At 36.2% G+C, this 26,845-nt stretch overlaps 4 protein-coding genes across 10 annotated transcripts; 3 read left to right on the top strand and 1 right to left on the bottom strand.

The window, feature by feature from the left end:
- Nucleotides 1–6,308: 6,308 nt before the first annotated feature.
- On the top strand, nucleotides 6,309–7,545 carry LOC140831480 (uncharacterized). Its single transcript, XM_073195236.1, has 2 exons — nucleotides 6,309–6,653; nucleotides 6,736–7,545. The coding sequence occupies exons 1-2, from the start codon at nucleotides 6,420–6,422 to the stop codon at nucleotides 7,396–7,398; spliced, it is 897 nt and encodes a 298-aa protein (XP_073051337.1). The 5' UTR covers nucleotides 6,309–6,419; the 3' UTR covers nucleotides 7,399–7,545.
- A 5,095-nt stretch (nucleotides 7,546–12,640) lies between these two features.
- LOC140831471 (flowering locus K homology domain-like) lies at nucleotides 12,641–18,304 on the top strand. Of its 2 annotated transcripts, none has more exons than XM_073195228.1 (7): nucleotides 12,641–12,747; nucleotides 13,639–13,935; nucleotides 15,932–16,175; nucleotides 16,587–16,735; nucleotides 16,823–17,092; nucleotides 17,552–17,746; nucleotides 17,890–18,304. In XM_073195228.1, the coding sequence occupies exons 2-7, from the start codon at nucleotides 13,642–13,644 to the stop codon at nucleotides 18,070–18,072; spliced, it is 1,335 nt and encodes a 444-aa protein (XP_073051329.1). In that variant the 5' UTR covers nucleotides 12,641–12,747; nucleotides 13,639–13,641; the 3' UTR covers nucleotides 18,073–18,304. The 2 variants fall into 2 exon arrangements, with proteins under 2 accessions (XP_073051329.1, XP_073051332.1); XM_073195231.1 differs by lacking the exon at nucleotides 12,641–12,747 and adding an exon at nucleotides 13,247–13,267.
- Nucleotides 18,305–19,472: 1,168 nt separating this feature from the next.
- Nucleotides 19,473–22,702, bottom strand: LOC140831456 (uncharacterized). Of its 4 annotated transcripts, none has more exons than XM_073195218.1 (3): nucleotides 22,627–22,687; nucleotides 22,410–22,498; nucleotides 19,473–22,039 (listed from the first exon to the last, which is right to left on the bottom strand). In XM_073195218.1, exon 3 carries the CDS (start codon nucleotides 21,979–21,981, stop codon nucleotides 19,678–19,680), a length of 2,304 nt encoding a protein of 767 aa, XP_073051319.1. In that variant the 5' UTR covers nucleotides 21,982–22,039; nucleotides 22,410–22,498; nucleotides 22,627–22,687; the 3' UTR covers nucleotides 19,473–19,677. The 4 variants fall into 4 exon arrangements, with proteins under 4 accessions (XP_073051319.1, XP_073051312.1, XP_073051316.1 ...); XM_073195211.1 differs by having other exon boundaries at nucleotides 19,473–22,176; nucleotides 22,627–22,668; XM_073195215.1 differs by having other exon boundaries at nucleotides 19,473–22,159; nucleotides 22,627–22,665.
- A 108-nt stretch (nucleotides 22,703–22,810) lies between these two features.
- LOC140831443 (probable myosin-binding protein 4) lies at nucleotides 22,811–26,645 on the top strand. Of its 3 annotated transcripts, none has more exons than XM_073195203.1 (2): nucleotides 22,811–22,963; nucleotides 23,401–26,643. In XM_073195203.1, the coding sequence occupies exon 2, from the start codon at nucleotides 23,419–23,421 to the stop codon at nucleotides 26,074–26,076; it is 2,658 nt and encodes an 885-aa protein (XP_073051304.1). In that variant the 5' UTR covers nucleotides 22,811–22,963; nucleotides 23,401–23,418; the 3' UTR covers nucleotides 26,077–26,643. The 3 variants fall into 3 exon arrangements, with proteins under 3 accessions (XP_073051304.1, XP_073051307.1, XP_073051298.1); XM_073195206.1 differs by having other exon boundaries at nucleotides 22,812–22,954; nucleotides 23,401–26,645; XM_073195197.1 differs by lacking the exon at nucleotides 22,811–22,963 and adding an exon at nucleotides 22,985–23,093 and having other exon boundaries at nucleotides 23,401–26,645.
- The last annotated feature ends 200 nt before the right edge of the window (nucleotides 26,646–26,845 follow it).

Here is a 26,845-nt window from a genome sequence, read left to right as displayed (position 1 = left end):
GATTGTCAAAACAAGTTCTTTGAAGGTTCATTTGAAATTCAATTGTTTTATCGTTGATTTTTGTTGCTAAGTTATAATCGCTTAGAGGTGAATATCACAAAATCATTACTTGTTTCAAAAGATCGGGACAAAATAATCGTTCCTTGTTTGTTATTGAATTGAGGGTGCGATTTCTATGTTCGTGCTTGCCTTTCATTCGTACGAGGATTCGTATCACAAACCCTAATGTGTCACCCTGGGGAGCACATGTATTGTTCGTAAAGAAGAAATATGATTCCATGAGAATGTGTATTGATTATAGACAGCTCCATCCAGTCACTATAAAAAATAAACACCATCTGCCTAGAATTGATGACTTTTTATCAGCTTCAAAGAAACTATGTTTATTCAAATATTAATATTCGATAAGGATACCATCAACATCGGGTTAGAGAAAAAGATGTTCTGAAGGCAACTTTTAGAACAAGATATGAGCATTATGAATTTCTACTAATGTCGTATGGTTTAACAAATATACCAACAGTGTTTATGGCTATGATGAATAGAGTGTTCAAATTTTTTTTGGATAAGTTTGTGATTGTCTTTATTTATGATACACAGATGTATTTGAAACCGAACATAAGGAGCATTTACGATTGTTCTTCAAACACTTGGAGATTCTCAGTTGTATGCTAAATTGTTAAAATGTGAATTCTAGATGGATAATGTGATATTTTTTGGTCACATGATATCATTCAAAGGAATATCTATAGGTGATATCAGCCCAAGGAATCTATGTAGATCTAGGTAAAGCTGAAGCAGTATTGAATTGGGTCAGACCAACCAATGTACCGGAGATTTGAAGTTTTATTGGATTGGTCGGGTATTATAGACGATTCATTGAAGTATTTTCACAGATTGTCCGGCCTATTACCCAACTGACCAAGAAAGATGCAAGATTCATTTGGTCAGATGAATGCAAAAAGAGTTTTTTTGAAATTGAAAGAGAAGTTGACAATACCACCAGTGTTGGCATTACCATGTGGATCAAGTGGATTTTTGGTTTATACCAATGCATCATTAAGAGGTTTGAGATATGCTTTAATGCAGCATGAAAAGTCATTGCCTATGCTTCAAGGAAATTAAAAACACATGAATCTGATATCATGTTCATGATCTTGTACTTTCAGGCAATCTTTTTGCTTTAAAATATTGCCAACATTATTTATATGGTGAGCATTTTATTATTTACTCAGATCATAAGAGTTTGACATTTCTGTTTACTCAATCACAACTGAATATGAGACATAGACAGTTGTTAGATATAGTGAAAGATTTCGAATTTGAAATACAATATCAGCGAGAAATAATGAATCAAGTTGCAGATGCATTATGCCGAAAATATCAAGATTTTATCCACGTCTTGCAAAATTATAATGAATTATGTATTTCTGGATTGATTTTTCAGTCAAAAGACAATCATTTTTTTTGTTTATGCTTCGCAATTTGAGTCGAAGATTATTTTGAATATCAACAAAGCTCAAAAGACTGATCCACAGGTTCAGAAATCAAAAGACTTGGTTTTGTTTGGTAACCAAGATAAATACAATATCTCGTCATATGGTTGTTTACAAATGAATAACATGTTAGTGGTACCAAACGCCATAGGATCGAGAGAAGCATTGCTTCAACAGGCAGATTGCAGCCGTCATAGTGTTCATCCTGGTAGTCATAGAATGTACAACATACTGAAACCATATTTCTAGTGGGATGCGATTAAGAGAGATATTTGTGAATTTGTAGCGAGATGTTTGATATGCCAGTAGGTTAAAGTCGAGAGGATGAAACTTGGGGGTATGTTATAGAATTTAGAAATACCACAATGGAACTGAGAACAGACTGAAATGGACTTACTCACTTTTCCAGGTCAAACAGGGGTTGTAATGCTATCTAGGTGATAAGTCGACAGATTTTCCAAATTAGACACTTTATCGCATACGATCGTACTTATATTTGTAATAAAATGACACGATTATGTGTGTATAATGATGTTCGGTTGCATGGAGTTCCATGACTATTCTATCTGATCGAGATCCTAGATTTGGTTCCAAGTTTTGGAGTAGTCTTCAGAATACTTTGTGTGCTAGATTCGCAATGAGTACAACTTATCATCCCCAAACAGATTGTTAGACAGAGAAAAATATACAAACTTTGGAAAATATGTTATGATCAGTGATCATGGATTTTGGTGGAAACTAGAAAGAATCTTTACCATTTGTTGAATTCTCCTACAATAACAGTTTTTAAACAACTAATGGATGACACCATTCGAGCTTTCTATGGTAGAAAGTGTCGATCGCCCGTATGTTGAAATGCGATTGGAGAAAAAACAACGTTACAACCGGAGTTTGTTGAAGAAATGAATGAAAAGATTAATTTGATTAGGAAAAGAATGAAAGCATCTCAAGATCTTCAAGATAGCTACATAGGTAAAATATATAGGCCTTTGGAATTTCAAGTTGGCGATGAAGTTTTCTTGAAAGTGTCACTGTTCCATGACATGATGCGATTTGGGTGAAAAGGGAAGTTGGATCCACAATACATTGAATCATATACTATTGTTGAGAAGATCGGCTTATTGGCTTATGGATTGTACTTTCCGCAGAGTATGTCTACTATAGATGATGTGTTTCATGTATATATGTTGTGGAAGTATGAGCCAGATCCACTCATGTTCTGAGACCCAATAATGTGGAGTTGGACATTTTCTTAGCTATGTTGAATATCATATACAAATTCTTGATTTAAAGGATGAGCAACTTTGAAATAAGAAGATTTCACTGGTTTGCTGACGAGCTTATTATTTAGGCTTACTTTTCAGCCTTGTTTTGGAAAGTTTCAAAGCTGCCCAAGGGTAGAATTTACTCTTTCATAACTAATTCGATTTTGAGTTAAATATTGTTATTGTTATAAGTTCCGGAATTGTGTGATTTAGAGATATAATCAAGCAAACTTAAAATCTATAATTGAGTTAATATTCTGATCAATTGAAAAATTATGATCGTTTGACAATTATTGGAATTTATCGCAATAATTCGAGATAATAAAATATTTAATTTTAATATTATTAATTTTGAGATAAAATTTAAGTTTTGTGAATTTTAAAAAAAAATAATCGATTGAATATTAGTTTAGCATCATTTAAAGCTAAATGGAATATTTACGACGAATTAAAAAAGAAATAATTTATTTTAGGTATTTTAATCAAATATTGAAATTTTAGGAATTTAAGTTTCCTAAATAGTTGAAATTGAACTTTTAATGAATTTAAACGGTTGTTGAATTTTTATATGATAATAAGATAATTTAAAATATTATTAAGGTGATTTGCCTGAGTTGACATTTCCAGAATTTTGTTGAGGATTTAAATTACTGGTAAATTGATTGAAGTACTTAGAGACCAGTCAAAGATATTTGACAGAGGTATCTGATGATCATATGTATGATTTATTTGCTATTTGTTAATTTATATGATATTATATGCTGACATGATTATTATCAGTTGGTAATTGATGTGCAAAATAAAATAACATGTTTATTTTGTCCACTTACATTTCAATTTTAGTTATACACATCAATATCACTGAACATATCATATTGAGCTTATATGTTATCGAGATCCAGTTATTTTCCGCTTGAGATCCGTTATATAATGATATGATATTGTGTCATGGAGATGTTTGGCTACCTTGATTCGGTCTTGCTTAGGTAGTTGTTGGCTTCGAGGTTATGCCATATCCCAAGCACGGTCGGCTGAGTCGTAGACCAGCTCGAGCATATTATGTGTGATTGTTAATACCGATCATTTGACTCTTGACATCATGATATCTTGCACATATTCATTCATTGCATTCATGCATGACATCATTGCATTTTTATGTCATATATTGTGGTTTTCTGATGTCTCGTACTGAGTTTCTGACCCACGAGAGGGGGCTACTGTATCTTTTGTATGTGGACATGATAGGTAGTATAAGTCGCTCTACCTCAGGTGTTCGAGAGGAATCATCAGGAAATACCAGAGCTCTTGAGAGTGAGCTCAATTGTATTTATGTATTGCGTAGTGTTGTCCTATTCCAGATATTATATGTATATATTTGGAGGATTGCACAAGGCTTTATGATATTTTTGGTTTGTATATGTCATAATTATGTCTAACCGACACTTCTTTATGTGCTAAACAACTTAACCTCCGGTAATGATTAGATGAAAATATCGGCAGCCTGTTGATCGGTAGACATATTCTAGCTTGATGTCTTTTTTCAGCACATCATCTCTGATGAAATGATGTCTGATATCAATGTGTTTCGTTCTCGAGTGATGAAAATATATCTATATTGGTACGAGACATTTTGAGTAAAGTTAAAAAAAATGTACTAGAGTTTAAACTCAAAATAAATAATATCATATAATTATGAGAATATGTGGATTCCATTATACAATTATATTAATATTTATCAATGTGTATCTATTGATATGTTGAAAATAAGAGCCTATGGATCCTTACTCTCTATATATTTATTTATTTCCAAATGAAATAATGTTTCCTTAACTGAGCACGGCATAATTATAAGTTTTTTAAGCAAGCACATTGAGTTTGTTTTGTAAAGCGGAACAATAGGATATAAGCAGAGTCTCTCAATTAATGGATGTATAACACATTTTGTCATATAGCACTAGGTGTCGTCTGGATAATGTCAATTGCAGGATAAAACATCATTTTGGTATAAGTAATTACATAATTTTGTTTTACCCAAATTCATATTCAAATTCTACATAAGATTAGAGTTATAAATCAGGCAAAAAGTTGTGTGAGACGATCTAACAATATCATATTTTTTGAGACAGATATCTTATTTGGGTTTTATTTTTTATTGTGAATATCGGTAGGATACTCATCTCACAGATAAAAATTCGTGAGGCCGTCTCACAAGAGACCTACACTATAAATCAATATGTTATCCATATATATTGATTTATCATAACTATATTGTAGATATTATATTTTCTTATCCATGAATGAAACGACGCCCTAAAAGTACAACAAAATGATCACAACAAGATTATCTTACTTGGTATGATATAAAAAAAACCGACTTTCACTACAAAGAAGATCATGATAAGAATATGGACGACCCCATAGTAGTTTAAACTTGTGTAATCAATTAATTATATAGTAACTACTGAGATTTGAGCTCAATATATATGTTCAGATGGCAACTTCAACTTAATATTCCAATATAAATTTTTCTGCCCATCAATGTCACAATCTTTGGATATATATATGTTATGTGCAATTCAATTTTCATATTAATGAAAGTGATTATACTTTGTATTATGGTGTTCAAGTCAAACGTTAAATAAATTTTGGATTGTTAGTATACAAATATATTATGGACAAGGTTCTATTTTTTAAAAAGAAATCATAATGAGATTAATGATCTATGATTTGTTTAATGATTTAGCACGTTGTGTAAAATACACACTAATCCATGACACATAGAAACACATTATCGTACCACAAACGGAAAATGTGATAAAGTATTTGATTCACCGTACCGATAATTGTATATGGTAAGCAATAAAATGATGTACAAACAACAATCCATGGTGAGATTATCGTAATACCAAACTAAATTTCCGGTTGAATGTAACTTACATGAAATATATCACCATCCAACACAATATTTTTGAAAGTGGTCATCTTTGACGCATTTTAATTCCATAATTTTCAGATCAAATCTCGACGATTTTATGTGATTCTTGATTCTATGCGCTCCTACATTAGTTTCGTATCTGATGTGACGTTGAAATCGGCATAAAAATTTGTACATTTTCGAATAGCGTTGGAAAACCACGACATGCTCTATGAAAAACGTTGCACCGACCACTGCAGCTTCCGAGCGCGATATCTCACGAACCGCTAACCATTAACAACTAACCAAAAATTCGTTAGAAAGCTTAAGAAATTCTCTTGATGTAGCAAAAAACCTCACCTCAATCTGTCAACCCTAGCTCTACTTATTTACTGATCAATGAAGCCCAAAAACACACCCTCATCCCCCTAAACAACATCCTTTGCTCTACATCCCAATCCCAGTCCTTCTCATCAACATTCGCCACCGTAGATTAAATTCAATCCCACGGTCCAAATTTAAAAATTTTCGTAGGCCTGAATCCGCGTCAATCTCTATTAACCAATTAGCTTTCGTCTTCTGGATATTGGCCACCGAAACCTTACTATTTAATGCCTCCAAATTTCCTGCCATGGAACACAGTTCACAGAGAAGGGATTCAATCAATTCCACAGATTAATATCCATTTCCTGATCGATTCTAATTCTCAATTGGTGCAAACCCTAGTCTGGGACAAGATTCTGAATGGCCTCCCCAGAAGAAGCAGTTGTCCCGGTCGAAGCTAAGCCGGTGGCAGAGTCAAACGTCGTCGCGGAGTCTACGGATGTGAAAGACCCTCCGCCTGCCAGATCCAAAACTAAGAAGGCTGCAGCAAAAGAGCCGAAGAAGAAGAAAGTGGCTGCAGCCAAAGAGTCGGAGAAGAAGAAAGTGGCTGCACCCAGAAAGCGTGGTACAGCCACGCACCCTACGTATTTTGAGGTATCAAGTTACTTGTTTTTCTCGTTTTGGATCTTGGTGGTTATTGTAATGAATTGGGATGTAATTATCTTTGTGCGCGCAGATGGTAAAAGACGCTATCGTGACTCTGAAGGACAGGACTGGATCGAGTCAGCCTGCGATTGCGAAGTTTGTCGAGGCGAAGCAGAAAAATCTGCCACCTAATTTCAGGAGGCTACTGCTCGTTCAATTGAAGAAGTTTGTGGAGAATGGTAAGCTTGTGAAAGTCAAGGGTTCTTTTAAGCTGCCGCCGGTTCGTTCTCCAAAACCGGCTCAGAAGAAGCCGTCCGCTGTCAAGCCAAAGCCCAAGGCCGCCGCCCCCAAGAAGAAACAGGTCACCGTTTCCAAAGCAAAACCGGCTAAAGCTACCCCTGCGAAGCCCAAGGCCACCGTCGCATCGAAATCCAAGCCGGCCGCGAAGGCAAAGCCGGTTGCAAAGGCTAAACCTGCAGCGAAGCCGAAGGCTGCTGCTCCTCCGAAGAAGGCAGCGGCCAAGAGAAAGGCGCCGGAGAAGCCGAAGACTGAGAAGAAACCTCCATCCAAGGTTGCGAAGAGAACTACAAGGTCGAGTCCGGGAAAGAAAACCACAACAGTGACGGCCGCTGCGAAGAAATCTCCGCCTGCAAAGAAGGCGGCTCCTGTGAAGAAGACTACGGTGAAGAAGGCTTCAGCGAAAACTGTAAAGCCGAAAACTGTGAAATCACCTGCGAAGAAGGGCAAGAAGTGATGATAGGATATTTTGAGATGATATGCTTGTTTGTAAGGATAGTATTGTAAATTAGATGGGAAAATTGTAACGAAATCCTTTCCGTGCATTCAAATTTCAGTCGTTCCAATCTTTAATTTTATCATAGTAGTATTATCTTCCATTTCATTCTTCACGGAATGTTTATTTGCGGCTTCTGTCTCCTTTCTTACTAGTTTGTTATTTATTAATTGGCTGTGATGTCTCTGGAAAACTGTCCATTTTCCAGGCGGTTCGAATAGAATGATGCAGCATCTGTTGGCAAGGAAATTGAAGTGTTGATTAAAGTTATGTGAGTGATGGCTCCTCTTATCTCAACTTTTATTTTCTGCTTTTTAAGTTTCATTTCCGGGATGGGAGTATGGAGTTTTACATCTGTGATAAATTTCATATTTAACTAAGGTGATAGGTAACCAGTTGGAAGTATCAAAACTTGTTCCTAGTATTAAGTGGCTAATTGGTTAAGTTTTTATGTACTTTGTTTGTCCCATTTTTAGCCTGCTGTGAGTTAGTAAAAGACCTGCTTCATACCTGATCACTTGTTTTAACATCTTGTTGGTGGATATAATTGGTTTTCCATTTGCCTGGTATTGATCAGTCGGTATTGTGTAGCAAAGATCGTCCTTTGATTGTGTGCTTTTGTTTTCTTTCATTTTTGGTACGTGGAATGTGCAAGAATTCAAGCACTTTTTCATTGTTTTCCCCGTTTGTCGTGTGAAGTTAGCTGGATTAAGATGGCTGGAAATGAAAACATCGGGGGTTGACAGATTATGGCATCAAAAGTTAGTCTTTGTTTGCATGTACATGTTTCTTGTAACAAATGTCTTTATGTTGACTCCATGTTCTTTGCATAGAGAAGGAAATTAGCAGTCCGTGTAAGTGGTTAAGATCTTGGTACAAGTTATTCCCTTGGGGTAAATTGATAATATGGTCAATAGTTTTGAAGGAAAGCAAGTATTGAAACTACTGTTTTACTTTTATGGTTCAAGAAAGAAACGATTATTCGAATTCCTGAGAACTTTAAGTCAGTACATGACATGTGGTGTCGTCCATCCGAGGGGCACTAACAGAGGTTGTTCTTTTGCATCCATGCCTTTTGATCACTACTGAAGATATGCCGGAAAACGTAGATTGGAGAATGCAATGTACTCATTGATTAAACAAGAAAAAATCATCCTTTATGTAAAAGGATGAGCCACTGACTCAAAATCTTTAACCAAAATTGAGCTTATTGACCTATTGTAACAAGATCCATTTTGTAACTTATTTTTTGGGTTTGTGAAGCTTCCTAAAAGCTGCATCCTGAATCCTCAATTTATAGACCTTCCCAAAAAGTTTCAAGGTCAAATGCAGGTACGCTACCCATATTTCACAGTTTCACATAATGATGGCCATGGTTCTACATCATCTACACTTCTTGATCCTCTTATGTTGGTCCTTATTAGTCTTCATTTCCTGCTGCTGCCTCTTTATTTAATAAATATGGTATACTTAGTTACTAATATGTGGCAATATGGTTTTCACACTTTTCTGTTGCATCGGTAAGGAACACATTTAGTAACTCGACTCATTTGCTTGTCTATCACGGCCTAAATTTGCGCTAAATGAACAGATTGTATCAGCTGATCATCACGCTAATGAGACCAACAAGGTCACAAGAAACGCGTAAACCATATCTTATGAACTTAGCAACGGGGTTGGTTTCTTTTTAAATATCTCGCAATACTTGGAACACTATATTGCATCACAAGTTGCTATGAGTAGATCCAGTGGCTATCTTGGACGTCAATTTATTCTCTTTGCAATCGTTGTTTGTCCAGTTTTTTCTATGCATGCCAGCGGATCAAGTAATTTTTTTGACTTTATTGCGAATGACACACATTCAAACCTCTTCCGTCTCTGATAGACCACCTATGATTTTACTTGATGTGGTAATCAATCATGTGGTTCCTCTGGACTTTATTTCAAAGTTGGGGAGTAGAGAACACACGCCATATGATTCATGTCCTTTGTTTGTTTTCTTATGCTCACATTTTGTGAATTCTGCTTTTGCCATTGAAGTAATAATTTCTCTTACACTGCATGTGATTCAAAAATAATAAATACGTCTTCAATTTTCTATCAAAACTAGTACTGAAAATAATACAGCATACTGCTAATCTGCGGTACTTTTGAGATGCAGGTTGTTCGTGGTTTTGAGGTGACTAACACCAAATGATTTTTGAGTCGCCCGTCTCTTCTTGGTTCACTTGGCAACCTATACATATATGAATCACATCCATCCTCTCTGTTGAGGATGGTTATCACATACTTAGCGCAGTTGAGGGGAATGAAGCCTGGTCCGAAATCTCCCATGTTACGCGAAAGTGGAAGATTTCGCACCAGCCGGCATTCCCTTCAACAAAATTATACAGTATTCAACAAAGCGGAGAAAGAAAAGAGAGGTGGAAAACCACGGTGTTGTGTGTGATCAGATCAGCATATGTTGCATTTTTGAATGGCGTCCGGCTTTTTATATACGCGAGGAGTTCTTTTTTATTTGGTTTCGTATATGCCATGGAATCCACTTCCACCACCATCCTTCAGTTCACATTTATGAAGGAATATGGCCGTATAGCTAACACAAATAAATGGTCTTTGCATATGCTACGACTTCATGGATACTAATGAGATTCTGTTCGCTGATCAATTTCCACTACCTGTATTTTGGCTAATGAAATTCCTTTAATGTTTATGTTGGTGTTGACATAGAATGAAAAAGGTGGTTGACGTTGTGTTTATTCTCAAGTAAAGGAGATGTCTTTATCCTCCCACTAAGGTAAAAAGGGATAAGCTTTGATGCCAGTCTTAAATAAGAAGCTTACTAGCTACCATCACACATGTAAATAATATAAATATCTATATGAGATAAATTAATATGGATATTACTATAAAAATAAATTTTTTAAAATATGGAAGCTAGTTATTTTTTTAGTGAGTGAATTTAGCAGATTTAAAATGTGAAAGATAGTTATACTTTCTCATTTTTTTTTATCCATGTTCTAATTTTAAAAAGAAAATTAAGGCATTTTTTTAGATTTGGCCATACCAAACGTGCTAACAAGTTTTTATGATGTCCATATTTTTTATAAAATAGAAAACATAGAAAGATATACACTAAGCAAAATCAAATTAAACATTTCTTTCCAACAATAATTGTCATATTGGTAGCATGCAATAATCCATGACTTACAACAGAGATGTCAAATTGAGTTAGGCTTGTTGATCTACTTGGGACCTAAAATAGATGAGTTTTATATATAATTTTTCAACTAGCAAAAAAGGTCAGACGAGTGGCGGGTTGGTAGTGTTGGATTGTCAGTTCTATTTGTTCGTTTTGACTTCTCTACCAACCTGCATTATTTGAAAAACTTTCACCATAATACATATGTGATTCATCCGATTGCACACCAGGAGGTCTGATTACATATTGATTTGTTGGTTGTTGACAGAGTTTGTCTAACTAGACACATTTAAATTTCAAAAAATATTTTATATTGTACGAGCACAAAATTTTCATTTAATCTATGTTGTTGATCTAATCAAATTATTTTAACAATTGAATTATTTTTTGAGCAAGCTGGAAAAACTTTAAAAATCAAAGAAACTGTGGCATTATCTGTTTAGCTTCAATCACTCAAAAGTTCTAAAAAACTCGTCGAAAAGGAGATGTCTAGTTACAAGTTTACTCGAGATTAGTATAAGCTTAAGCTTAAGAAAATGTTTTCTATTTTTACTATAATTCTAATTCTTTTGATTCAAACAATAATAAAAATATAGAATTAACATAAATTTAAGATTAAATGAATACTGATGCAGCTAAAATAAATGAGTCGCGTAGACTGCACAAGCGAGATCTGACTGGTTAGCAAACTTGTCCACTTGGCCCGTAAAGGAGCTCGCCTGACTGGTAAACGGATCCACGTAGACAATGCACGGTAAATCGCTGGGTGTCACCTGCGTCACGAACACTCGTCAAGAAGCGCCGGGAGGATTCCCGGCGTAGACACTCCGACGCTCAAGTCAGTAAACAATTCAGAGAAAACTCAGAGAACTCAAGAGCTTTTGGGGAAAAATGAGAGCATACCTTCAATAATGAGAGACATCCCCTATTTATAGGAATTTCGAGAGTACCTACTGGGCTTGGGCCTTTACAAGCAATTTGGGCTTTAACATTGAATTGACCAACTAATACAATTACTAATTGGACTATCACCAAATTAGTCACAAAAAATTAAATATAATTGGACATTACCTATCAAATACATTTCAAGTTCTAAAGAGCATAAAATATTAAAATTATAGTAATTAATAGTTTCCTATAAATCAACAAAATAATATAATAAAACAAGCTATTATTATCAATTAGTAGGCAAAAACTTGTGTGAGACGGTCTTACGGATCATATTTGTGAGACTGATCTCTTATTTGGGTTATCCATGAAAAAGTATTACTTTTTTATGCTAATAATATTACTTTTTGTTGTGAATATGGGTAGGGTTGACCCGTCTAATAAATTAAGATTCGTGAAACGGTCTCACATGAGATCTACTCTAATTAGTATGTCATATTTATATTCATGATTGCTTTATTTAATATTTATAAAAATATGTTCATTATCTTGTGTTCTAAAAAATGGTTGCTTAATCAATCGTCTATGGGCGTAGAGTCAAGCCATCTAATCAAATGAAATTTTTTCACTTTTAAGAAAAATAAAATACTACTAAGTTTAAAAGATTGAACGAGTTTAAATATGAAAAATATTTTAAATTATCACTACGGATTTTGTTATTTAAGTCAAATAATAAACAAAATAATAGAAACATTACGAATTTAAGATTAAATTTTAAAAAAATTCAATATGTAGAATTATAAAATTTCATAGTTTCCTACACATCTGTAAAGTTCTATTGTAATAAAATGAACGAGTTATCAGTGAGTGAGGGAGTCGTGTTTTCAAATAAAATCTTCATTATTTTTTATTCAATATTTACTATTTTCATTAAATACATAAATGAAATTTGTGAATTAATATTGAAAGTGAAAAGTGACTGTTTAATCAAAATTAAGCTTGAACCGAGAGATCATTATTATTATTATTATTATTATTATTTTATAACACTTGTTTTTAAAAAAAGTGGGCTGAAATTACAATTATTATTATGTAAATGCGAAATAAGAAGGACGAAAAGCTAATTATGCACACTTCGGAGGGCGCCGCTATATAAAATCCCGTTCCGATATTCCCCAATTCGGACTCCCGCTCACTCGCACGTTTTCCTCCTTGAGCTCGTAAGTGGATGCGTACTGCTTGTTTGATTGACGTATTTTGGTTTAATCTTACTTACGACTTGGAAGTTCTTTAATTTTTGCCTCTCGCCTTGGGTTTTTGTATCTTGTTGACGGGTTTAGGGTTTTAGCTTTTAAGGTTTGGTTATTCGCTTCCATGTTTAAATTTTTGTTGGTTTGAAAGGCTTTATGGTACAAAGTCTCTTGTATGTTTGTGATTTGATTATTTTTTTTGGGTTAATTGTTTTTTTTTTGTTTGAACTTCTCTGGCATGTGTTAACCCTTTAGATAATCTCTCCTTTTCAACGTTTTAGATAAATCTTATGTTTTTTTAAATCGTTTTTCTTGGAGTGATTGAAAACTCACCTGTTTTCAGCTATGTTTCATGCCACGACATTGTTCCCCTCTTTCAAATACTATGGTGCTTCTGATTTTTTGGTAATACTTATTTGTTTCTCTTTGCTCACTGTAATAGGGCTGTTTCACATTTAATTGGTGATATTATTTCATGGGGAAGGCTGTGGTAAATTTCTTTTTTGAAGGTTTTGCACGTTTCTTCTTGTAATTTTGTTAAATGCGTTATATACTAATGTACTTCCCTATTTTGTGGCTGTTGGCGTCTTGAAAATTGGAATGAGGGTAGGGGTGGCTTTCTTAACTTTTACTTCATAACATTGATATGCTTGTTAATTCACTTGGAGAGTGCCTACCCTGTCTGTTGCTTTCTTTGATTCAGAGGTTTTATAAATAGATGTCGTTGGATATTTTAATTTTCTCATTCATCTAGTAGCTCATGATCTTGATATGATTTTGTAAGAAAATAATAATTTTTTGGTTGTGAAGGTTGATTCTGAATTTGCCTTGATATTGCGCGTCTGAAATTTATCATTTCAGTAAATGGCGGAGGAAAATTTTGACAGACAGGACATAGATAATGTGCCAGATGCGGATAATGTGACTGAGAATTTGAATATTTCAGAAGAATTACAAGAAGCTGAAAGTGATTCCAGTGTGGCAGTGGAAAAGAAGTGGCCAGGATGGCCTGGAGAGAATGTTTTTAGGATGTTAGTTCCTGTTCAAAGGGTTGGTGGTATCATTGGACGTAAAGGAGAATTTATTAAGAAAATATGTGAGGAAACAAAAGCTCGAATTAAGATTCTTGATGGTCCTCCTGGGACGACTGAGAGAACTGTGAGTCATTGCTGCCCTTAACAAAATTATGAAAAAATGGTCATGCACTCATGCTTTGCTTTCCTTATTTTCTAAATTTCGTGCCTTATGATGATTTATATCGATGTTGATCTGGTGATTATCCATTTCTCTTAACTGCTTGTGCTAATCTTAGAATTGTCTTTTCTTCCCAATGTTGTAATTTGAGGAAGTCATTGGCATGTTATTGCTTGTGCTTTGCTGCAACTTATGTGGGCCCAATGTGCTTGGGCACGCAAAACCGTCCTCTGACTACCACATTTTCTGCTTCTGAGTTTGTTCCTGTACTGTCAAGTGGTTGCTGTATTGAACAATTGAATGAGTTTAGATGTATTTATCGTTCCATTGGAGAACATGTTTCTGTTGCTTATAGATGTTTCTGTCCATTTGTTTTACCTTCAACATGTAATATTTATTTTTGTCTAGATTAATATACAAAGTAATGCCAAATATCACATCCAACTATAGGGCAGAAACTTCTTTCTACATACATTTAAGTCTGAGCACATCTTTATGGATCCTTAATGAATTGGGGAGTTAGAAACTTAAAATACTTGTAATAATCCTCGGTATGATAATCAGGGGGAAGAAAATTTACTAAATTCAATAGATGATTGGAACATTGGAAGACTGGAAATTGTGGAACAAGTTAAATGTTGAATATTTCCCAAAAGATCAAAATAAATGAAGCATATACATGACAACCAAAAAAAAAAAAACCAAGAGATTATCTTTATTATGGTGACCAAAATGAATGCATGCAGGTTTCGTCAATTAAGCAAGATTTCTATATATCAAGTGTCTTCCGGCCTTCAAACCTGAAGAATCAAAGATCCACATTGCGGAGATGACTAAGAGCATTGCAAGTGTTGAAATGTTCTGACTCAATCTGTCAGATTGATTTGTGAAGTCATCTATTCCGAGAAGCATTGCTCTATCTCTGGTAACTTCAGAACTTGGTCGATTGGTCTGTAGCCAAAAGTCTTAAACTCTAAACAGAAAAAAGTACCATCACCAATGTAACCAAAACATGTTTTACCTAATAATTCATTGGATATCTTAAAAACATTTTAAGAAATGAAGAGTTACCATGTCAACTAGTAGAGGAAAGATAACTTGAAGCTTAAGTTCGTAATATGTAAAAAAATTCAAAAACAAATTAGACATCACAAACACAAACAATTCTAAAACTTGATTTATATCCAATTTATTGGAATTTGGACCCTCATTCTCCTTGGAAGTAAGTGATTAAATTCTAAAATGTCTTATACTTGAAGAAAATAGTCGAATCCATGGAACATACATCTCTTGTGAATATGAAATAGACTGTGGCATATAATGGTTAATCCTGACTCATTTATTTTAATTTTGTGTATGTTATTATTTTTAGTTACCACTGACCTATCTGATTGATAACATATGATATCGGTACTGTTGAACATATGATTTCAATTGTTGCATTAATTTGTAATGAGTATTATGTTGTGGGATTTACTTTAGTTCTGCATAATGCACAATTAGTTTGGTAAAGAGCCTGATATTATATGACAATGCTGTGTCATGTTTCTTAACATCACCTTAGTTTATAGCTTGTCACGTCTCATATTTTCCTCATAAAATTAAGTTGGGCGTGCTTGTGGCATGATTTGTTCAACACTTCTGCATCTGATCTGTGCTTGCTAATCTATGCAGAGATTACCTTCGTGTTACCTAGACCTGTAAAATTTTTGTTAAATATTATGCCAGTTTTATAATGTTGGTGTTCATTTTCTAGTTGAATTTAATAACATATGATTTTCATTCCTTGGACAATTTGTGTTTGTCCCGGTCCCCCATGATATTTAGATCACCCACAGTACTGATTTTATCATGTTGCTCATTTCTTATTGTACCACAGTCTCTGGAAAGTTTTGCATTTATTAAGAATGATTAATTCATTGATTCTAATTTCTATCATTTTGTCTCCCCCCCTTATCAGGTGATGGTTTCAGCAAAGGAAGAGCCAGATCTTTCGATACCACCTGCCTTGGATGGGCTTCTAAAGATCCATAAACTGGTTATTGATTCAGATTCGGATCCAGCTAACACACCATCGGGTGGAACTGTTAGCACAAGATTACTCGTGGCTGCAAGTCAGGCTGGCAGCTTGATTGGCAAGCAGGGTGCAACTATAAAGTCTGTTCAAGATGATTCAAACTGTAACATTCGAGTCCTTGGAGGAGGTAATTATTTGTGTTTGTGTACTGCTATACTTCTGTAGTCTCGTCTGGATGTGTGTAGTAAGTGCACCACAACTAAAAAACAATATGCATTTTATTGATCTCTAGATGGCAAACTTTTCTACTCTTAGATTGTTCAACTTTTAAATTTTAAATTTGGTTGCAACTTGCAACCTCTTATATTAACTTGTTAAAATTTTGAAACAACATTTTTTAGTTTTTCGTTTCATTTTTTGATACTTGGTTTTACCCATATAATCATTTTCTTCACCCGATATATATCGAATCTGTTGAAGCATATGTGCGCTTTCATGAACTTTGCTTTTCATAGGTTTGACAATTCACCCATTAGAAATTGCTTATTTTTTTAAATGATTGATTTTATTTTTTTGCTTCATGGAACATCACACGCAGAGAACTTGCCTGTGTTTGCTCTACCAGATGATAGTTTAGTTGAGATACAGGGGGAACCCTCAGGTGTGCACAAGGCAGTTGAATTAATTGCCACACATCTCCGGAAATTTTTAGTTGATCGAAGTGTTGTTGGAGTCTTTGAAATGCAGGCAAGTCTCATGTTCAATCATGTTCTCATGTTCAATGCCTTCCCGGTTCGAACTTGACTCATTTATGCCATTACTTCACTTGATCAGATGCAAATGCCAAATCCTCGAGCAAACCGGAACATGCCCCCATCCCAATCATGGGGACCTCCTCCGCCAGTTTTTCCTATGAATCCTGGTGGACATGGTTATGGTTCAAACCCTCCATTTATGACTCAGCAATCACGTCAATATGATGATTACTATCCACCAATGGAGATGGAGAAGCAGCCTCGCTCAGGCCCGCATAGTTATGGTAGGGACATGACGAAGGGTGCTTACTCAAATAATGTTCAGCCCCAGCAAGCAGTGATTGCAAAGGTAGTATCTGCTTAAATCTAGATTCCTAACTTAATGTGTCCTGGAGGCTGGAATGTTGAAGTTCTCATAAGTGGGAGATGTAGTGGCGTGCAATCAGTTTTTTTTCTGCTTGGCATATTACCTGCAGGAAGATTTACTCAAGTCAATCATGAACTAGTTACTAGTGTGATCTATGATTTCCAATAATATTCTTTTTGTGTAAGTTGAAGAAATTGGGATGTTAATTCTGTAGCACAATTATTAAATCATTGGATTAGGTGAATGTCATTGAGAAATTGCTTTTGTTCGACTCAACAACACTCACAACTTCCTTTTACTTTTTCCAGTCCCAACTGTTCTACACACACATTCCACTCATACAAAACATCATTATCTGACAGAAGGAAAATTCTCTAGTTGTCAAGAGTGACTACTGGAATGTTTTTTTTTTGCTTAATTTTGACTATCTTTGTTCTGCAGGTCACTCAGAACACCCAAATTCCCCTCTCATATGCAGATGCTGTTATTGGTCTTAATGGTGCAAATATCAGTTACATTCGTCGTGCTAGTGGTGCAAGTATTGCAATCCAGGAAACAAAGGGTGCTCCTGGTGAGATGACAGTTGAAATAAATGGGTCTGCGTCGCAAGTCCAAGCAGCGCAACAGTTGATACAGGTATTACCTGATTATTCCCTATATAAAATATGATTGTTCAGCCAGTATCTATTTGGTTTCCCGGTCGGCAACGATTATAGGTCCTACTTTTTCAAGTCATAATCATTATTGACAGCATAATCTGTACATTTTTCTTGATGTAGAATTCCATTGCTGAGGCCGTAACCAATGCACAGAATCCTGCTGGAGTACCTAATCATGGTTATAATTCTTACTCGTCTCATGGTCCTGTCTACAGCTCTCCACTATCAAATGCTGCAGGTCAAGCTGGCCATGCTCCAACTGGAGAGTATGGTTCAATATATGGTGCTAGTTATGGATATTAAACATTTGATCATTAAACAGTGAGGTATTAACTTATCTGTGTTAATGTTTGTATTGAAAAGTCCTTTTTTTTTACCTGTAGCGTTTGATGCATTGCCATGTGGAGTTTCAAGAAGTTTTTGTTGCTCTATTTACCTTGTTCCCTGCCTCGACTGTGATGTGATTTTCGCTTTTTCTCCTGTTTTCTTGTATGTCAAGACATTTGTGTTCAATTTATGTTTGGTACCTTGCTTTTCTTTTTTTTTTTTTGATTGGAAAACGACCAAACAGGATCATTTGCCAAATGTAAATATGAAAAATGAATAAGCTAGGCCAGGCGTGTCCATCAGCTTTAGAACTCCGATTCTCGTGTTAAATGTTCATACATTTTTCTCAGAAAAAGAGAAGTCCTAGCTTGCCTATCACTGTGAATGTGTTAAACAAATGGATTGTCGCACTTGTCGACACTACCCTTGGGTTTTGAACCAACGGTGGTAAATTTTTGCATGTGGATCTGGATCCATCTTTTGAATAATAAATCGATAACAATGTATTTCTGGTTTCAAGGTTGAATCCAAAAGGCTTGAATTATCAGAGATGGTTCCAATAATAAGTTAGCTAATGACTAATCGGATTTTTTAGATAATTCACCTTATGATATGTTATGCCATTTGCTTTTGCAAAACTTTTCTAGACTGAATGAATCTGTTTTCTTTTTCTTCCTAGGCGAGCATTCGGTCTAAATCAAATACACTGGATTATTTTTTCACCCAATAAAAAAATCGAACTAAATATTAGCTATTTCGGTCGATCACCTGTTTAACCGAGATTCGAGCGAAAACATCAAAAGGCGGCGTAGTGCTTGTCATAATCTTTTCTTGAAACTTTCAATGTCAAATTAGAGCACGCAATGCATTACAACCTTCTCCAACACAAAAAAAAAAAAAAAAAACTTAAAAACAAACCTCTATGATATGAATTTGAGGTTCCATGAAAATAATTTAAAAAATGGTGTGAATTTTCAAAAACCCAAGAAAGTAGAAGGCCTAAAGCATAAGCATGAAAGATATTTCATCCAAAAGCACTGGAATTTTGTAGAAATAATCAAACATTTTGAGGTTTAAATACTAGAGATATGTGGAGACCTAGTGATCAATCTTACAAGTGCAGAATTTTATGGAGCCAAGAAACAAAAAAACCTGAGGATAAGTTGAGGTCTCTTTGACAAATAAACATGAGATAGCTCAAACACGAAGCCGAGCACCAAAACCTTGTATAGAAAATTGAATTCTATTATATGAAAAAACCGGTTTATTCAATTTAACTTATTATATACAAAATAACCGAAACCTAGCCAAATAAACAATTTTTTAAATCTAAAAACCAAATTAATTCAGTTCCACTTGTTATTTTTGTTCAACCAAAATTTTACTCTCTTCCCCGGATTGACTTGGGTTACACGACTTTCAACTTACCAAAGCTCGGGCAACAAATAAATACAGATAGTTCACGCTAACTTTCTTGCAACCTATTAGAAATTGAGAAGTCTACATGTCAAGTCAAGCCATTTAAATCAAGGACCACATGATTCTTTACAGGAAAAAAAAAGATATCTTATGGATAGCCGTTTATATAGGGGTGGCACAGGTTGTTCTAAAATGTCCTGTCTGGTTACATCGGCTACACCGCACAATTCGCTTTGCCTGAGCACGGTCTCCTGCACTAGTCCGCCTTTTCCTTGGTTGCCCAGGGGGTCGTAGCGACTTTGGAGGGTTCACAACAATTTCTTCATTAGAACTTTCGCTATGCTGTCCTTCAGACATTTCCCGCCAAAGGGTTCTATCAGGTACAGGATGTATCGTTTGAGAATACGCCTTTCGATATGTAGCCACAGTGAAACAACTCTCTGTAAACCGCTGAACATTTTGCCTGCAAGAAAGAAGAGCTGCCACAGCATGAGAACATGGAAGGCCATATAGCTGCCACCCTCTGCATAAGCAACAGCGGTTTCGGATATCAACTATATTTGTCCCTTCATGAGATATGACTTCAAATTCAGCTTCATTTGCTCGGAGAACCTGGTGTGTATGTGCACGTTCAAGAGCCTCAGAGACACGCCTCTCAGCAGAAGGAACTAGTAACGATGTCCACTGCATGCTGGCTTCACGCCGCTCATTAAACCAAATCATTAGCTGCCTACGTATGCACTCCATCATTTGAACTATTGGGAGCCCAGATGCTTCAAGAATCCAAGAATTCAATGTGTCATTTATGTTGGATGTCATGTGCCCGAAACGTTTTCCCTCAAAATGTGAAACAGCCCACAAGCGTGGTGGGATTCGTCGCACCCAATAAGCAGCATCATGGGATATCTCTTCGATCTCCATGATTTTTGCGTCAAAATCTGAGACAGTAAGAACGTTTGCTGCTTCCCAAAGAAGGTTAACAAGAAAACTGTTATTGAACTCCTTCCTAAAACTTTCGCTCAGATGAAGCATGCAGAACCCGTGGAAAGCAGTCGGAAAGTTGGATTCCACAGCTTCGACAATGTGCTTCTGCCTATTGGACAAGATAGTAATCCTCGGCATGTTCTCGGTGTTGGTCTCGAGAAGGTTATGCAGCTCAGAAAGAAACCACATCCAGTTTTCATCATTGTCTTCATCAACAACCCCAAATGCCAAAGGAAACAGCATACCATCTCCATCAAAACCTGTAGCAAAGAGCATAGTCCCAAGGTACTTATTTTTCAAAACAGTCTTGTCGAGCCCAATAAGAGGGCAGCATGCATTTACAAATCCATATATTGATGCCTGATACGAAATAAAGAGGCGCAAGAAACTGTTGTCCACTGGATTCACACAAATTGAAGTCATACTCCCTGGATTTGTCTGTCTGATTTGGTTACAATATTGTGGCAGCAGTCGATAATCTTCTTCAAATGAACCACGAAGAGAGGCCATGAATCGTTCCTTCCCCCTCCATGCTTGTTTGTATGACAAGGTTATGCCATGAACCCGGTGAATCTCCTCTAGTATCTCTTTCGGCTGAGAATGTGGGTTTTCTCTAAGATGCTTCTCCACAGAACTAGCAACCCATTGGACCGAGGCTTGCTGATGACCAAGATGTGCTATTCCTACACATTTATGCTCTGAATGAATAGTTCTAATGGTGAAAGTAGGAACGCCTGGGAGCTTTGCTGCATGAACTCTCCATGGGCATTCCTCACTTGCACATTTGGCAGTGAAACGAGTTTTGTCAGACTTGACTGTCTGTATCTCAAAGTGCATGGCTATTGCCATATCCCTCAGAGCCCTGCGGCAACTCTTCACATCAGGGAACTCTTGTCCTACTATCAGCTCATGTGTAGAAGTGGGAATCAGATTTCGAGATTGAACAATAGGGGAAGCAATAACATAATGAGGCTGTTGTATGGACAAATTGGGGGAAGCAGTAGCACACATATCATGATTCTCGATAACAGCCAAATCATTACTTTCTTGAAAACCCAATTCTTCTGAGGCAAGATTGAATTGCCTATCATGGCTCCCCATTACACTATCAAGTCGATTGATTATGGTTTCCCCATGTTCAACTATATCTAATGCATTCTCATTAACTACGTCGTACTTACTCTCATGCATTTGATCTTGATCATACACGCCATGATATTCAACATCTTCACAATGCAGAAGTGATATATCCTGGTCGATGACCGGAGCCAGAAAATAGGCACGATTAATACCCTGTCCTGAACTTATCTCACTGTCTCCCAATGGTGCTAAGCCCAAATCAGGCCCGAAGTTCCGTGCAGGAGCCTTAGAGGCATGACTCTGTTGCACCACTAGACTACGGTCATGCCCAGGAGCAAAATGCGGGTTTGGAACCAATGGTATAACTCGCATTTGACCAATTACCTGGTCCTGTTTCGCCATTTATCATGTAAAAGCAGATGAATCTCCAAGAATTCTTCACACTTAACTTTCTAACCACCTGCTCCAGTCAAATCCAAAACCAGCAACGATCGAGGAGAGCAATGTTAATTGTCAAAAAATAAAATCACCATCATATCAGTAGAAGAACTTCTAACTCTCCCTCTTCTTTCCGTGATGACTTGAAACAAATGAAAACTGAATTCACCAAACAAGGCATAAAATTAAAATCATGCAGAATCCATAAAAATCCCAATGCTGGACTATTAATCAGAGCAGACAACCAACAACGGTGGTTAAGTCATTCAATTATAACCAATTCAATAACGCGCTAATCAAACACGAAATATTCAAAAGTAATGCAATATGCGGATAATTTTCACTAGCAGAACTAAATAACCAAAGCCCCAAACTGAAAACAGTTCAAATACCTGGGCAGGACAAAACCAGGAAGCAGCAATCATAAAAATCAAGACCCTTAACCAAAACAAGGTAAGGCGAGGAGCAGAAATTAGGGTTCCTACACAAGAATCGAAGCAAATCATGCACATTAAACAGTGGAATAGCTCCATTTTTGGCGGGTAATAATTAAATTCATCCTCTATTCAAACATTTAAATAGAGAAGAGAAGGAGATAGTTGAAAATACCTGAAAAAAGGAAGGGCAAAAGAAACTGGAAAATTTACGGGTATCGGAGATGTGGGGAGGATAAAAGAGGGTATTTAGGTCATCCGCGTAGATTTCCCCTTATTTATACAATTACAACAATGCCCCTCACCTTCCCTATTTTTAATTTACAATAATTATATTAGTTTAATTAAAAATTCACATGACTCGTATATGAATAAATTATTCTTTGAAAATCTGCCATTTTTAGTTTTGCGTTGTGAATTTTTAGTTGAAATCCTTCTGAAGTGCCTAGGATGTCATCATTTCTTTGTTTTACAGACATCCTAGGAAATCTGATATTCCGTTGGTTTCGACGGTAAGTGATTTTTGTTACGAGGACCCGTTGTAATTTTTTCCATTTTTATTGAGAATTTCCGCCCTGTCATCATGGAATATTCACATGGAATTTCTCTGCCCTTGATCACTTTGAAATAATTGACGAAATGGTACTGTTCCTTTCTGTTTTTTTTGGATTTCTTTTGCAATCGGCAATGGTGATTCACTTTCAAGATTATGTATTTTGGTGTATTTTTTGTCGATAATTTTTTAAAAATTGATGGGTTGATGTCTCAGATTTGTGCACTGCTAGTTTATTGAAAATCTTGTCATTCTCCCTTGTAATCATTCAATTTTTTTTTTTTTTAAATGAAGATGTGTTTCACATTCATAAATGGCCAAAGTGTCCAACTGTAACCGTGGGAATCATGATATTTATATATAGTGGGTGATTGAGAATGGTCCGATTTCTTGCAGTGTTATGAACGATTGAGAATGGCTGCAGAGATATCATCACTGAAGAAGAGGGTACCCACTAGATATATGACATTCTTGGCATCCGCCCCCTGCGAATGGATCTTAATCTTTTTGCTGTTTGTCTACGCGGCATTAACGTATTTCCTCACAAAATTTGCTCAATTTTGTAAACTGAAACCACCATGTTTGTTATGCTCGAGGCTTGATCATGTTTTTGGGGAGAAGAAATCGAGTTGTAATTGGAGCTCATTATGCAGCAACCATAGAGAAGAGATATCGACTTTAGTACCTTGCGCGGTACATGATAAACTTGCTGATGTTAATGGGATGTGTGAAGAATGTTTCTTGCCAATTGCTATGGGGAACAAATCAAATTCGGAATCATATCGGTTGTTGGTTGGTAAATTGTGGGTTGATGTGGAACGGTCTGCTCTTCAAAGCTTGATGTTCAATAAGCATATAAAGTATCATTTCTCAGGCCGTAGGACGTGTTCCTGCTGCAACAAGACATGGGGAGCTATATTCAATACTGAAAGGTTTCTTGGGTTTGGTAGTTCGGTTGGAATTGGAGCTTCTAAAGCGAATGTTAAGCTTCCTCTGCCTCGTGTGTTGACTCGTAGTCGTTTCAGTAGGAGGGATAGCTTGAAGAGGTTAAGAGATAAGTTCACTGGGACAATGTCTCACCTTTCTGCTGTGAGCAGTGGTTTCGATACATTGTCTCATGTGGGGTATGCTAAACAAAAAATATCGCCTGATTCTGAGTCGGAGGCCGAGTCGGAGGCCATATTCTTCGAGGATGATGGTGGAAATGCTAGTACTCATGGTAAAAATGGGAGCGAGCATGAGTATGATGTTTGGCATGATAGACGAGGTCTACCTAGAGCACGAGGCAACAAATTGGCCTTGGAGTCGAAATCAAATCAAGGTTATGACGTGAAACCTTTGGTTCCTGATGCACTGAATCTGCTTGATTTGTGTGAGAAGAACACCCATTTCTCATCATCGGGTGCCTTCGAAGAGCAGGGTCCGAGAGAGCTCAACTGGGTGGAATATTATCATAAACCAAGCAAATATTTGACTGCGGAACTTGATGCTGGAAGAGGATCACTCGGTGCACCAGCAGAGACTTCTAAATCCATTGTTTCTATCCCTCAAACATTGGCCCTTCCTGTTCTGTCTGAACTTCCTCTGTACAATGACACAACCTTATTCAGTACAATGACGATTTTAGATCAGCATATAGAAGCTTTTGCAGGATTTTCTTCAGATACTGTTCATCCATCGAAGATGAATGATACAAATCCAACTGATGTTTCTACTCGAGGTATGGAAAATAAGGAAAGTACACATGCCTTGGGGCATGATTATGCAGAAAATGAAGAAGAGATTGAGTCTCTAATAAAAGAATACTCTACTTCTGAGGTGGGTTCATCATCAAAAGTTACGAGTCCAAGTGCGAGCGATAAACACTACGAATTTAGAACAGATGAAACGGCCTCCCCGGGTAGAAATGACTCTGATCATCATGAATCTTCGGATGGAATCAGTGATGGTGATATTATAGGTGAAGGTATTGTTGACCGACTAAAACGGCAGGTTGAGCACGATCAAATTTGCATTAGTTCTTTGCATCAGGAGTTGGAGGCAGAAAGGAGCGCTGCCACTATTGCAGCAAACCAAGCGATGGCCATGATTACCAGGCTTCAAGAGGAGAAGGCATCATTTCGTATGGAGGCCCTGCAGTACTTGAGATTGATGGAGGAGCAAGCAGAGTACGACACGGAGGCTCTGGAAAGAGCTAACGATCTTCTTTCTGAGAAGGAGAAGGAATTGCAGGATTTGGAAACTGAGTTGGAATTCTACAGAAACAACATTGTTGAAAAGGAGAAGGAACTGCAGGACTTGGAAACTGAGATGGAATTCTACAGAAACAACATTGTTGAAGAATCAGTGGTTGCCCACTGCACTGAAAACAGTCCTCGTGCTTCTACAAATGATTCAAAATATTTTAACACTATGAAATCCAATGGAAACTGTAATCCCATGAACAGTTCAGCTCCCAATTTAGCAGATGAAAAACTCTACATCTCACAATGTTTGAATAAGTTGGAGAAAAAGCTACATCAAGCTTATTGTAGTAGGAAATTAGATATGTCCAATGGAATGGATTCTGGAAACATGAAAATTGTTAATGATGTTGTAATTTTACCTCCTGACCAGGAGTCTACATTAACTCTGGAGATGGAAGAGAAAACTTTGTCTACACAAAACTGTATGTCTGCATCAAATGCCACCCCTGAACATGAGAGAGAAAATGGTCATGCTTCTGAAAAAGGATCGAGATTATCAGCAAATTACGGTGGTATTGAGAAGGACATAGCAGATCTTCATGATAGACCGGAAGCACTTGAAATAAATTGTGATTTTGGGAAGGAAAATGGTTATGCTTCTGAAATAGGATCAAGATTAACAGCAAATTACAGTGGTATAAATTGTTCTGATTTTGAGGAAGAGATTGCAGATCTTCATGAGAGACCGGAAGCCCTTGAAATAAACCAAGATTTCCTAAAGCATGTTTCAAATTTGCTCCATAATGGAAAAGATGGATCACAACTAATTCATGAAAGAGCTCATCAGTTAAAAGAGCAGAGTGAAGCAGAATTCAGTGAACAATGACTACTCATCCTCTGAAGTTGCATATCCCTAAATGCAAAGTAAGCATTTCATGAACATGATTATGTTTTTGAGAGAACCATCTACACCACAACTGATGGCATCTGAAATGTTGATGATCAAGATGTATCCTATGTGTCAGGCGAAGTGGTTCATAATCGCCAAAAACGATTCACTTGGCGAAGCAGCTCCATGCAAATGCTTCATATATGAGGAGAGTGTGTTTGAGAAACAGAGAACGTGTAAGATAAAAAGCTAATTTAAGATGGGATGTTGTTTTCTTCTCAAACGGAGATGAGCACCGATTGGCATTTGTTCTCCTTCCCAAAATTGGGATTGTCTTATATAGTGAGGTTGAATCCATTATTAGCAGACAAATCAGTAGAAATTAAGTGCTTTTGGGAGATAATTAAGACATGTATTCTTTGAAGAATTATGCATAAAATCTGGACATTGTTTCATCGAAAGTAAAATTATTTTGGCATTTTCTTCCCAATGAATCCACCTAAAGTATATAGTCTTAAGGCAACAAATGCAATCCCTGCAGAAAGACCTTTGTTGTTGGAGATATTTTTTGATAACCACGACATAAATCACATGCACCTGTAATCTGCTTACATATAAATATACCATTTTTATTTGTGAATTTTCATGTATATCATTCTCTATTTAGCTTAGCATGTTGTTCTCTTATATCTACTTATTAATATACTATTTCCAACTGTGAATTTCAATGTATGTCATTCTGTATTTAGCTTAGCAAGTTGTTATT

This window comes from Primulina eburnea, chromosome 1, assembly GCF_022965805.1.
Source record: "Primulina eburnea isolate SZY01 chromosome 1, ASM2296580v1, whole genome shotgun sequence".
Taxonomy (NCBI): Eukaryota; Viridiplantae; Streptophyta; class Magnoliopsida; order Lamiales; family Gesneriaceae; genus Primulina; species Primulina eburnea.
This window is presented reverse-complemented; position numbering and strand designations above follow the sequence as displayed.